Genomic DNA, 14,268 nt, shown 5'->3' with positions numbered 1-14,268 from the left:
GTGCCAGGAAAACACACTTGGAGCATTTCAGCCTGAGTCCCACTCTGTCTAGGCAACGTAGAACCTCTTCCAGGTTGTGTAGATGTTCGATGGTGTCACGACGAGTGATCAGGATGTCGTCTTGAAACACAACGGTGCGCGGAACAGATTTCAGCAAACTCCATGTTTCTCTGGAAAATGGCTGCAGCCGAGCAAATCCCGAAAGGGCATCTGTGGTACATAAACAGCCCTTTGTGTGTGTTGATGCACGTCAGTCTTTTCGAAGATTCAGCCAGCTCCTGTGTCGTGTAGGCGGATGTTAGGTCCAACTTGGTGAACGACATCCCCCTCCCCCCGCTAACGGTGGGCAGGGGGTACTGGTCCTGTAATGAGTCTCAGTTAATCGTTACCTTGTAGTCTCTGCAGATTCTGACTGTGCCATCGCTTTTCAACATTGGAACAATTGGACTGGTCCATGAGTTGAACTCGACTGGCGATATGATTCCTTCGCGTTGGAGTCTGTCCAGTTCGATCTCGACTTTCTCCCTCATCATGTGCGGAACCGCCCGAACCTTGTGATGGACGGGCCGTGCATCGGGGCCTAGATGGATCTGTACCTTGGCGCCTGTGAAGCTGCCAATGCCTGGTTCGAATAGCGAGGGAAACTTACTCAGCACTTGAGCACACGAGGCGTCATCCACTGAAGACAGTGCTTTGGTGTTGATCCAATTCTATCTAATCTTTTCTAGCCAGCTTCTGCCAAACAGCGTTGGGCCATTGACTGGAACAATCCATAATGAGAGGTCATGCACAGCTCCATCATACGATACCTTCACTGCCGCACTTCCAATGACTGGTATGAGCTCTTTGGTGCAGGTACGCAGCTTTGCATTAATCGGGCTTAGTTTGGGCCTTTGTGCTTTATTGCCCCACAGTTTCTCGAAAGCCTTCTGGCTTGCACCCGTGTCCAACTCCATGGATACTGGAACCCCATTTAATTTGACTTTCAGCATTATAGGAGGGCTCTTGGTGGTGAAGGTATGTACCCCATACACTTCTTCCTCGGGTTGAATTGCCTGTGCTGCGTGGTGTGCGCCGGATCGATCATCCTCTGCCACGTGGTGTGTCGCAGCACGTTTGCACATTCGTTGGAGGTGCCCCATCGTTGCGCAGCCTTTGCACACGTAGTGCTTGAATCGACATTGATGGGCCCGATGACATCTTCCACAGCACCAACACGGTGCTAATAGTTTCACATTCACCCCCGATGGCGGACTCTGAGTCATCACAGGTCTTGCAGCCGCAGATGTATAAGCCCTGCCATATGCAGTTCGGCCTGATAGCGATGTCATTTTATGCACCGTACTTGCCGTTGAGAAGATATTATCTGTTTGCTGTTATCGTCCGTGGCCATGCATGCCTGGGCGATCGCGATGGCCCTGCTCAGGTCTAGGGTTTCTGCAGCCAACATCTTTCGAAGAATCACCTCGTGGCTGATGCTCAGCACGAAAAAGTTCCGCTACATTTGCCCCAACGCAGCTCCAAAACCGCAAGGTCCCGGAAGGTGTCTCGGGTCGGCAATATAGTCCGCCACGTCCTGGCCCCCAGAGCGATGGTGCGTGTAAAAACGATATCTGGCCATGAGGATACTCTCCTTCGGCTTGAGGTGGTCCCGAACCAGCGTGCACAACTCTATGTTCCTTCTCCGTTGGTTTTGTCGGTGCGAGCAGATTCTTGATGAGGCCGTATATTGTAGGCCCACAGACGGTGAGGAGAACCGCCCTGCGCTTGGCCGGGTTAGTGTCTTCTTCCAACTCGTTGGCCACAAAGTACTGGTTGAGACGCTCGACGAAGGCTTCCCAATCATCACCCTCTATGAATCTCTAATATTCCAACAGCAGCCATGGTTGCGTGAAGGTTTGTATTCTGTTACTCGTCGCCAATTGTTGTGTATAGAAGAACTCCATGAGGCTGAGTACTGTGAGCTAAACTTAGTGTGACCTTAGTCTTCTTTATTATAACTCCAGAGTGCCTAAACAATATGGCAGTCAACCTTTTATACGGGCACTGCAAGTGTGTGCAGGTGACCATTGGGACTCCAACAGTCGCGCCCTCTGGTGGCAAGTATTACATAGTTACATACATAACAGTAAACACGATTCAAAAAAATGTGCAAGAAACACTGAACAGCGGGAACTGCCATGAGCTAATTTATAATGTCACTACACAGAGCCAACAGCAGAAATCTTGACCTAGTATTTGTCTGAAGATGGAAGTAGAGACTCACTTTGGAGGAGCTATTTAATCTATATGTGCACTTCTGTTTCTTGGATGAGGCTCTACCATGGAGAAGAGCCTGTGTTAGTGCTAGCACTACGACTGGGCCATGCTAATGACCTGGCCCACCACATTCAGGCATAACTCAATCTCAACAGGCAGAGTAGTCCCCAGCAGACATGTGTCGCTTTTCTCACATTACCGAAATGGATTTCTAAATCCATTGAATAACCTTCTAACATAATTGGATATCCCCACAGCTACAGGTTAGGCTTTTATTGGTGCTACAAAGTTCCTGGTTTTCAGCTCTTACCTGTACAGCTAGGTGGTGCAGAGTTCCACTGTCCATCGCTCAGACATTTTATCGTATCCCTTCCGGCCAGCTTCCATCCAGACGCACAAGTGTACCTGACCGAGGATTTACAGATCGAGAAATGGGCGTGAGCAACAACAGGGACGGAGCCGCAGGGGGTCACTGTAAAGGGAAACATTGACTAAATGGCAGAGTCAGGATTAAAGCAATGTGACAGCTTTCTGATCACAAAAATATAAAAGGGCTGAAATTCCACTGAGGTTTCTGTGGTCAGAAGCAATGACGAAAGACAAGCGGAACTGCTGCAGTATTTCAGTTATAAAAATTCTGGCAAAAGAATTCACTAAGGGACATAGGGCTGGATTTTCGGTTGCCTATAGCCTCAGTTAGCTGCCAGAGGGGGTGTTAATGGGAGCGTAAAAGGTTACCGACCTGGAGTACAGCTTTTAACATCCTGACCAAAAATTAATTAGAGGCTCACAAGGCGGACAAACCACTAGCACCTGGCTGCTGACAATCACTCCGATCATGACGTATTCCTGGTGCAACGCACATGCTTGCGCCCCGGTCAGTAAATTCGGCGTGTGTGCCTCATTGAGCGCCCGCCAATAACAATGTCTGGAAAAACAGTCATTGCAGGCTTGCAGTGTCATTAACTGGTGGCTACTTAAAGGGATGAGGAAGCACTTCCCTCGGAGGTCACAGTCTTGTGCAACATTTAACACAGAGCACGGTGCGTGAGCCTCCATGTTTGCAGCAGCAGACAGACATAACGGTACAGGTTGAAAACAAGTGATTTTGAAAACTTTAATGGGTGCCGTGCCTTTAAGACTTGGCTTTTCCCGGGATCTGATTTCGGAGTTCCGTGCATGCGCAATGGGTCTGCAAAATGTACCGACCAAACTTTCGTTATCGACCCCCTCCCCAGCTCTGGTTGCAATGGCTGGTTTATTAGCTGTCAGCTCTTCGAGCAATTCTGACGAATTTCTGGGCGGGAGGCACAAACTTTTTCAAGGCGCTAAAAGTACCACTTCTCCTGGATTGACACTGCAACAGAGGCGCGATCAAATTTCTCCCCCACAGAATCATTGAATATTAAAATACAGAAGGAGCCCATTCGACCCATCATACCTGTGCCAGCTCTTTAAAAGAGCTACGCAATTAGTTCCATGACCCTGCTCTTTCCCCATAGTCCTGCAATTTTTCCCCTTCAAGTATTTATCCAATTCCCTTTGAAAGTTACTACTGCATCTGCTGCCACCACCTTTTCAGGCAGCGCGTTCCAGATCAAGACAACTCGCCCTGTCAAAATAATTCTCCTCATCTCACGTCGGATTCTTTTGCCAATTACCTTAAATCAATATCCTCTGGTTACTGACCCTTCTGAGTTGCTCCTTAATTACTCTAACAAAACTGTTCATAACTTTGAACACCTCTATTAAATCTCTCCTTACCTTCTCTGCTCTAAGGAGAACAATCCCAGCATCTCTAGTTTGTCTGTGTAACCCTGGTACCATTCTAAGAAATCTCTTCTGAACCCTCTGCAAGGCCTTGACATCCTTCCTAAAGTGTGGTGCCCAGAATTGGCCACAATACTCTTGCTGAGGTATATCATTTTTTTTTTTATATTCATGGGATGTGGGCATCACTGGCAAGGCCAACATTTATTGCCCATCCCTCATTGCCCTTGAACCTTCTTGAACGTATATCATTTTTTTTTTAATATTTATGGGATGTGGGCATCACTGGCAAGGGCAACATTTATTGCCCATCCCTCATTGCCCTTGAACCTTCTTGAACCGCTGCAGCCCACATGGTGAAGGAACTCCCACAGTGCTATTAGGGAGGGAGTTCCAGGAATTTGACCCAACTTCGATGAAGGAACGGCAATATACTTCCAAGTCAGATTTGAACAGATCAACGAAAGCAAGTAAGTTATGATGAATCTTTATATAACCCTGGCTCAGCCACAACTGGAGTATTGTGTCCAATTCTGGGCACTGCACTTTAAGAAAGATGTAAAGGTTTTAGAGAGGGCGCAGAAAAGATCTACAAGAATGTTTCCAGGGATGAGGGACTTTAGTTATGTGGCTAGACTGGAGAAGCTGGGCTTGTTCTCCTTAGAGCAGAGAAGATTGAGAGGCGATTTGATCGAGGTGTTCAAAATCATGAGGGGTCTGGACATAGTAGATAGAGAGAAACTGTTCCCATTGGCAGAAGGGTCGAGAACCAGAGGACACAGATTTAAGGTGATTGGAAAAAGAACCAAAGGCGACATGAGGAAAAAACATTTGCACAGCGAGTGATTAAGATCTGGAATGCACTGCCTGAAAGGGAGGTGGAGGCAGATTAAATCATGGTTTTCAAATGGGAATTAGATAAGTACCCGAAGAAAAAAAATTGCAGGGCTACAGAGAAAGGGCGGGGGATTTGGACTTGCTGAAGTGCTCTTGCAGAGAGCCGGCACGGGCGCGACAGACCGAATGGCCTCCTTCTGTGCTGTAATGATTTTATGAGTTCCATTACTGCAACACAAGGCCAGCAGGTTAAAGATGATTAAAATCTCATTTGAAAAGGAGTGGTGGGTGCGACGAGCTGCAGTGTGTTGGAACACATGGGAGTAGATTTTAACTGTCGGGCAGCTGACCAGCAGAGGGCGCCGGCCAGCCACCCCATCCTGCCGGCTGGAGGCCTGCTACAGTTTGAGAGTGGGCCTCGTTACCATGCCTGCATGCGCCAAATGCTACAGCTCACAGTTTCCAGATTGGTGCAATATCTGGTCGCCCACAGACCGACCCGATTGGCCAGAAGTTAGGTCTTTGGAGTGGCGGTGGGGCTGCTGGGGAACAATTGTGGAGAGGGGGAGCCCAGGTCAGCAGCAGCTTCTGGTGGACCTCAGTGGAACACCCCTGCTTCTCCTAGCACTATGATATTTTTTAACTTAGCTTTTTGATACCTCTTCTACTGTACTGCCTGGTAAAAATAGGCAGAGCCTACACGATGCCCAGTTGTCCATCAAAATTGCAATTGTAGTCCCACATATGCCCAATTTGCACATTACAATGACCTTTGTAAAGAACAGGCCTTCGTTGCTCTGTTCTGTTTGATCATCAAGCCAACTATCAACTTTTATCCCCACCAGATCTGTTGAATTTTTCCCTGTTACACTAACTAGAGAAGGTTCTCAAACTGCTCTCATGCACTCCTTTATCCAAAAAGACTTCTCTAAACCCTCTCTCACACTTCTGTTTTACACTAACAGCTCAGCTTACATTTAGCTCAGACAAGAACTATACTGATAGAGTATAAGAAACATGGCTCTGTCTTGAGGATACTGTACCTTCCACATCCTCATTCCAGGCGCTTAGATCTACACGTGGAATCTGAGTGCAGTTTACATATCCTTCTGGGTATGGCCTGAACCTAAATACATACTGAGGGAGTTCTTCAATCCTGGTATTATCACAGATTAACCTGGAGAGCGAGACTTGCTTCAAAGCCTGCTGCTGGCTGGCGGTAAAAATCCCTTGGTTTTCCCACCAGAATCTGAAGGACAAAGAAAGAGTATAATGTTAGATTAGACAATTCTGGGACTCTGTGATCTGCGAACTGTGGTAAATCTGCTCTTAGTTGTGCTCAATGGGAAGTTACAATTCTAAGGCAGGGAAATTCCTTGGAGCTGCTCCCACTCGGCCAGTGTTTCCTCACCGCAAGTACAGCAGAAACCTGTTTGTAAACAGAGTTTCTAGCACATGGTCCATAATTATAAGTTGTTTCTTTCACCATTGATGTCCTATTGGGAAGATCATCCCACATGCACAACTGTGTAGCATCAAGGCATCCAGCGCAGAAAGTCCTCGTTTCTGCTGACCTCAGTCAGGACAATAGTTAAGGCCTTCACCACACCTAGCCTTGTTCTACGGAGAGATAAATTAGCTAGGGTTTCTGCTCCTGAACACATTCCACTGACCCGTGCTGGCAATTAGTCATGTGCAGACAGGATTGGGCTCAGCTTGATGGCCAAAGACAAATAACCTACTTGCACTCACTGCCAAAATTGACACGTGATTAGGTTACTAAGGTGAGGCACACAGCTCCAGTGGAACTGTCCCACAACAACGGACCTTCAGGAGAGAAGCGGAGATAATTGATAATTTTATTGAAGAAATTGCTTCTATTTTTCCCAGCTGTATTTTATTCAGTAATAACATTGCTCTGCCCATTGGCACCTCTTTCGTACCAATATAAGCTGCTGAGTGACGGCAAGGTGCTTTCTCACCCAAGACCATTGCTGTTGTCAAAAACAGCTCAAGATCAGCCAAAAGAAGGTATTCAGGATGGTCAGTCAGTAAGTCTTTCTCCTGCACATAATGCTTTAAATTTAATTCAGCCAAACATCATCCCTTTCAGCAGGAGAGCTTCAATGTTGCTCAAGACTGGGACTTTGACTCAAGCTCTAGGATTTAGCCCGAAGCCCTCCAACTGGGAGATGCCCAAAGTTTTTTTAATCTTTTCGATTTTCATGGTGTAGAAAGTAATAGTTATCTCTTACCTGTCTCCATCTCTCAGATTTTTGAACTGCTGTCCTACCAAACAGGCAAGCAGTGGGCCCAAACTTCCACCTTTCACAGATGGCTCAGACACTCCCCCCAGCCATGGCTCAATGTTATCCGCAGTTCCATACAGAGAGAACAGGTTTCTCGCCAGGCGTGCATTTCTGAGGATTGCTCTGAGCTCCTTCACACTCTTGGGCTCAGAAAGACCACAGAATGTCCTCCACGCATTGTAACCTGTGTTCAGATTAGAAGGGAAACAAGGAATACAATTTGGTCTTTGCTCTCCAGGATTTCCCTCCCAATCCCCGCACCCATGCCTGAGCCCTCAAGCAGCTCACCCCAGTGGTCATTTAAGTGTGAGCTCTGCCAGATGTGCATTTCAGCCTAATGCTGTCTTTGCCCAATGTCCGCACAAGTATTTCCCAGCAGGACCATCGTCAGAAACAGGAAGTCCAGTTGATTTTCCCTTCCTAGCCCAAGGATCAATTGTTGTGTCCCCACCATCCCATTAACTGAGGTCAACTGAATCAGCACAGACCAAGGATGGGATCTGGGACCTCCTTTGTCTGTACAGCTGCACCACATAAAGAAATGTCCACTAAGACATTGGGGGTTGATTTAAGTTATTTGGTGATTGAGGTAAAATACTAAGTAATAAATCACACAGAGGTTGCGGGATGTCAGAGCTCCAACAATTGGGTTTGGGTTGACTCCGCCCACTGGCTTCCTCACCTCATTCGTACTAATATAAGCTGCTGTGTGATGAGCAGGTGCTTTCTCACCCAAGGTCATGGTTGTCAATGTTCTAATGGTTAAGTACCAAGCAGAACCAACTGAGGTTTGTCATTGTCCCGAGGCCAAGGCCAGTGCTTGTTGTGGGCATGAAGCCTCAGGAAAGAGGAAAAGAACTACACTAAAGAGGGAATCTTACCCTAAACCCAATGATAAAATCCATTACTTGGGCATGTACAACGCAATGAAGGCATCTGATACTGGAACGAGGTTTATGCTCACAACAATGACACTCAGATTTTTTTACTGTGTGATCAATTGCTTTAGAGCTGACAGCCCTTTAATATTTAAAGTCCTCTTTTGGTGCCTTAGCAACACTGGCTCTCAGGAACGCAATGGTGTTCCTGAGGCTCAGTATTGTTAAAGTGAGAAATATGTTGGATGATGTTTTCTCATCATTAACCTACAATATGCATAAGGCTGCTGTCACTTCCAACAGAAAATGCCAGAATTAGCAGTGAAAGCCAGGGAGCTGGCAGAACAGTTCGTGCTGCACTTCTTGCCTTGGTGAGGCCACACCTGGAGTATTGTGTACAGTTTTGGTCTACTAACCTGAGGAAGGACATTCTTGCTATTGAGGGAGTGCAGCGAAGGTTCACCAGACTGATTACCGGGATGGCGGGACTGACCTATCAAGAAAGACTGGATCAACTGGGCTTGTATTCACTGGAGTTCAGAAGAATGAGAGGGGACCTCATAGAAACGTTTAAAATTTTGACGGGGTTAGACAGGTTAGATGCAGGAAGAATGTTCCCAATGTTGGGGAAGTCCAGAACCAGGGGACACAGTCTAAGGATAAGGGGGAAGCCATTTAGGACCGAGATGAGGAGGAATTTCTTCACCCAGAGAGTGGTGAACCTGTGGAATTCTCTACCACAGAAAGTTGTTGAAGCCAATTCACTAAATATATTCAAAAAGGAGTTAGATGAAGTCCTTACTACTAGGGGGATCAAGGGGTATGGTGAGAAAGCAGGAATGGGGTACTGAAGTTGCATGTTCAGCCATGAACTCATTGAATGGCGGTGCAGGCTAGAAGGGCCGAATGGCCTACTCCTGCACCTATTTTCTATGTTTTCTATCTATGTTTTCTATCATCTACCCAAGGTTCAAAGGCCAATAACAAGGATGCCAACTTCTCCTGTCATTGTGTTTTTGAATCTGGCTAGATTGACATTCTGTACTTAGAGACCTCATAGGCTGTGATGAATATAAGATTTTTGTCGTTTTTAAGTTTCATGCCCTTCGACTGATAACTCCACATCACAGCAGCGAGGTAGAACTCCAATTGCTCATCCATTGTTTGACCCAAGACTCCCAAGACTGTAAGAGATTGAAGAATGTTGTCTCTTCTTCTCCGATGAACTTTCTGAGTTCTGTACAAGTTATTACCTTTTGCCGACAATGCCGTTTTGCTTCTGTAAAAACTTATGCCTTACAATAAACACAATTGCAGGTTTTAGTTTGAAAGATATGGGGGACAATTTTGTCTTCTTACTGCTCCAATTTCGAGGCACAGTTGGGACAGCAGAAGTCAAGAAATCCAGCATAAATCAATTCTGCACAATTCCTGCTGCTTTTAAACCTCACTTTAACTTCCAATCGGGCCTGGTGTGGGCATCTAAAGCTCCTGCCCAAAGAGCCGCAGACTTTAAAGATAAGCACCTTCGGCTTTTTAAAGACATTCTTGTAGTTTTTTTCCAACTGGCATTTAGGCTTTCATGAACCTTTGTGCTAGTTATTCGTTATTTATTTATTATGCCCTGAACCAGAGGGTATGCCACCAGAAATCCTTCAACTTGGTGTTCAAAGGAAAAAGGCGACCAGCATATGAATGCCAGGCAGGTCAGGCCAACCTGAGAGGCCAAAGCCCACACGCCCAAACTCTCAGAGAGACATAAAATATCTCATTTTGGCAGAGCTTGGTGGAGGTTCCTCTTCCCAATGACTCTGCACCAGGAGGCTGCTGGTGGCATTAAACGAACTGCAAATACCTGTCTATGCTGGAAGTTCTGTCAGAAGCATCTCAATCACCATCACGTATCATACTTTACATGGTATGCATGAAAGCAGGCATGCCAGAATGATCAGGAGCCAGCCCTGCCTGTTTGGCTACACATGCCAAGACTACACCAGCTATTTCTGTGGGCCCTGGGAATGACTGGTAGCCTGCCTTCTCAGGGCCTGGATCAGCAGTGGGGGAAATGTCAAGCTCTGCCATCTGCTGCATAGACAGCAGTGGTGACCATGCAGCATAGAGCTTGCACATGTGGAGGCTGAAACGTGGCTGTGCCTTCTTGCAGGCATGCTGCAGGGCTGACGCTACAGAGTGACACAGTCAGAAAATCCTCCTCCCAAGTATCTCATGAGGCACCAAGTCTACTTCAGCAGCCATCAAGGAGGAGCCCAACTGCTCAGCTCCATCATTACTTGTCCACACTCTCATGCCTGCTCCTGGCGTCCATTTCCCTTCATCCTGGCCTGTCATGTCTTAATCCCCAACCCTTCTGGGTTGAGACGCTTATTAATGTTCTCCAGAAGCTTTCAAAGTTCATGCTGCACTGAAGAGACACCCCTTTAATTGTCCTTTCCTTAAAATTTAACTCTCACACAATTTTACTCTCTTACCAGTTGTGTCATCGCTAGACCCAGCAAGTTTGCATCAAGAATTAGGAATAATTATGCAAATGAGGTTAGAACAGAAAATTGAGCGCGATTAGCACTTGAGATTCAGGTGGGTTTTAAAGCAGTGCAAACCAAATTAGAAAACAGAAATCTCTCCCATGGTCTGTTATCATGGTATTTGTTTCCACCTATCAAAGTAATTAGGAGTGTACGTTGGGCAACCTATACTGTTTCTAGCATATATCTCAGTGGTATACAAGTAGACAGCTTGCACTGCAGAATGTTATCCCTTGTGCTTCAGGGAATAAGGTTATGTTTCAGTTCATAAGAAATACACGGCTACCCATTACTGGGGCCTTCTGCATTAAGCACAAACAAAGAGCATTGGATACAAAAGTAAGTTGGGAGTGTTTGTGTATATGTGTCTCTCTATGTGAGTGTGTGTACATGAGAGTATGTCTATGAGTGTGTGTGCATGTATATATATGTGTGTGTGTATGCATTTGTATGTAAGAGTGTGTTTGTCTGTATATGAATGTGTGCATTGTCTGTATATGAGAGTGCGTGTACTGTCTGTATATGAGAGTGTGCATTGTCTGTATATGAGAGTGCGTGTACTGTCTGTATATGAGAGTGTGCATTGTCTGTATATGAGAGTGTGTGCGTTGTCTGTATGAGAGTGTGTATTGTCTGTATATGAGAGTGTGTAATGTGTGTGTATGAAATTGTGTGTGTTGTCTGTATATGAGAGTGTGCATTGTCTGTATATGAGAGTGTGTGTGTGTTGTCTGTATATGAGAGTGTGTATTGTCTGTATATGAGAGTGTGTATTGTCTGTATATGAGAGTGTGTGCTGTCTGTATATGAGAATGTGTGCATTGTCTGTATATGGGAGTCTGTGTATTGTCTGTATATGAGAGTGTGTGTGTTGTCTATATATGAGAGTGTGAGTACGTGCAGGCACATCTGCGCATTTCCCAATACCTGGGAGTCCATGATCCCGGGAGCGTTGTAGATTTAATGAGGCCAGGTCCAGTGGTAGGCGACTCATCAACTCAAACAAATGTTGGCGCAGATCATCCACTAACATCCGATTTTGCTCCTGCCGCTTGGCCGGATTAGCCAGTAACCCCCGAAGAATTGGCTCAATTCCACCTGACAGAATAAATCATGGTTTAATTAATATTATTCCTGTTTCTTCTCCTCAGTATTTTTCATCCAGGTTGCTTTCTTCCCTTTAGTTTCATCAGCTGGGCAGCACAGCGAGTAACAAACAGCAATAGGCAGCCATCCCTTGATCAAACACTTTTACTGATGTTTCCTGGGACAGTTTCACTTCCTTAATCACTTCCTAGCTAAAAGCAACAGCTCCGACTGGCTTGTGTCAAATTGGCATCTCTATCTCAAAGATTTACTTCAAAAGATGGTTTGGAATGCTGTCAGCGTAAAGTGGCTAGCAGCAGGATGGTTGTCTTCTGCCAAGTACATAAGTGAGTCCATATGTGCATGGTGCCAGTATGTATATGGTGCCAGTGTGTGTATGGTGCCAGTGTGTGTATGGTGCCAGTATGTGTATATGTGTATTGTGCCAGTTTTGCTCCTCACTATTCTTTCAATATTCCTTGAAATTTCCCCTGTAATTTGGGGGGAGTTTATTGATTGCAAGAAGATTCTCATACACTTTTAATTCCATCTTTTTTAAAAAATCTGTTATTCCTGATTCTGGGTTTTTTGTGCCCCTAAGACATGGAATTTCAGTGCAAGTGAGTAGAACATTTGCTGAATTTTTGCATCCAATGGCATCAAAAATGTGTAAGTCAGGTACTGCACAGATTAATAAAGATTCCTCTACATTGTCCAATTCAACACTCCCAGGTTAGGTGGAACATGGGTAGATGCAGATTAAAGCTCCCTTTACATTGTCCCATCAGACACCCCCAGATTAGTTACACCACTCGTAACAGTCAGAATAAGGCTCCCTTTACACTTTCTCATCACTTGGCTTTACTCCTAGTTCAGTTAAGCACACTCCATTGAACTAGAATTATACTTCTATTACCCACTGCAAATTATTTGTTGTAGACTCACACCACTAGGGAGGTTGCAGCCTGCACCAGCGCACTTTCCTCAGCTCCGTGCAGAGAAGGTCAGAGGATCGGATGGGAGAGAGGAGAGAGGATCAGAAATCTAATCTTGTACTCCAAGGGGACCAATCTGGTGTTGCAAATAAACATAACCTATTGGTCTGGACTTAGTGCTAGATTCACAGATGGCAATACTCTGACTTGCTAATGTAACAAATAAAAGGCTTGTATTTGTATCGTGTTTATCACATCTCTCAGAAAAATCTCCAAGTGCTTCACATTGATTTTCTTTGCTGTTCAGTTACTGTTGCTATATAGGTGTAATGTTTGAGCTGTGTCTAAAGGCAGCATGTTTTTACACGAGTGCATGAGTGGCAGCAGATGGTTAATTCATGGTGATATTGAGATTTATTACTTACCTTGATCCACAATTCTCCAGGGAGAGAAGAAGGAATTGTGCAAAGGGAGGTTTGGGTAAAGTGGGTGTTCCTGGTAGCTTTCGTTGAAACGATAAACAATCGGATGAATGGTGACATGTGAGTACCGGAAACCAGCCGTGGCAAAAACATTGGCAATTCTGGGATCGATGGAGTCATTGTAACCTTTGTAGGGAGGGAGATATTTCTGCATTGCGGCTGGACCGAGGAGTCGAGGAACATAGTCTCTGTAGGTTATTATCTGTCAGAGAGGAGCCAGGGAGAGAAATGCATGAGTTTATTATCTTCCAAGGATAAAGAAGTCCAGAGAAGTCTGGATTTTAAACGATAACAGAGCACAAACCTTTCACTCAGCGACTGATTGGGAATATGGTGCAGAGTCAGTGAAAGTTTCCTTGATTTGATGGAAACTGCTTTGGAGCCCGAGTGGCCAATAAGCAATTGATATTCCAATTAGTCGCCTCAGAAAGGATCAAGGGTGTCAACACTGGCAGAAAGGCAGATGGTAAAGTATATGGCAGGAGCAAACACTTTATTTTGTAGATAATCCGTGAAGAATTTAGGATTCTGTAAAACTTTAAAATATCTGCATTGAGTTCTTTAAATTTACTTCTGTCTTTTCCCCACAATCTACCAACCCTAGAAACACTTTGTGTATGGACACGAATACCTCTGAATGCAAAAGAAATGCTAATGATGGAAAATGCTCATATGATGTGCCCACATCATTATCACCTCGCTGAGCTATGCATGTCCATTTTAGGGCACTCCTACCAAGGTTGGGTGGGTGCTAAAGAGGGCCAGAATAAAGCATTACCCCCACCCCCATCACAAACCCCCCACCCCATTTACCACCCCTGCACGATCAGGTGGTATTCATTACAAAATCCATCTCTCAGTTTTGGTGTATCCTGCTATATTTTACCTGATGAAATGCTCCCATGATTTTTCTCGTCTCCTGGAAGATAGTTTCTCCACTCCAGTGTGGGTTCAGTTTCTTCAGCTCTCTTGCTAAGCGATTGTGTTCCCGTAGAAACAATACATGAAAGGATAACAGCCCCAGGTGCTCATTTGCACGGCCATCCCCTATAGGCCCAAGATAAATGTCATAGCGATAGCAATATTGAAGAACGATATATCAAAATTTCCCCAACAGGAGCATTTCTTTACTGGTCTGAAATTATTTCTTACTTTTCTTTCTTTAATTT

At 45.3% G+C, this 14,268-nt stretch overlaps 1 protein-coding gene across 1 annotated transcript in view; it reads right to left on the bottom strand.

The window, feature by feature from the left end:
- Positions 1 to 14,268, bottom strand: part of LOC139226457 (myeloperoxidase-like) — a 114,123-nt gene that overhangs the window by 4,904 nt on the left and 94,951 nt on the right. The window contains exons 8-13 of the mRNA XM_070857240.1: positions 13,986 to 14,146; positions 13,043 to 13,301; positions 11,524 to 11,694; positions 7,122 to 7,359; positions 5,910 to 6,115; positions 2,570 to 2,731 (exon numbers count right to left, since the gene is read on the bottom strand). Of these exons, the coding sequence (XP_070713341.1) occupies positions 2,570 to 2,731; positions 5,910 to 6,115; positions 7,122 to 7,359; positions 11,524 to 11,694; positions 13,043 to 13,301; positions 13,986 to 14,146 (1,197 nt within the window). The remainder of the gene's footprint in view (positions 1 to 2,569; positions 2,732 to 5,909; positions 6,116 to 7,121; positions 7,360 to 11,523; positions 11,695 to 13,042; positions 13,302 to 13,985; positions 14,147 to 14,268) is intronic.

This window comes from Pristiophorus japonicus, chromosome 16 (genome assembly GCF_044704955.1).
Source record: "Pristiophorus japonicus isolate sPriJap1 chromosome 16, sPriJap1.hap1, whole genome shotgun sequence".
NCBI lineage: Eukaryota > Metazoa > Chordata > Chondrichthyes > Pristiophoridae > Pristiophorus > Pristiophorus japonicus.
This window is presented reverse-complemented; position numbering and strand designations above follow the sequence as displayed.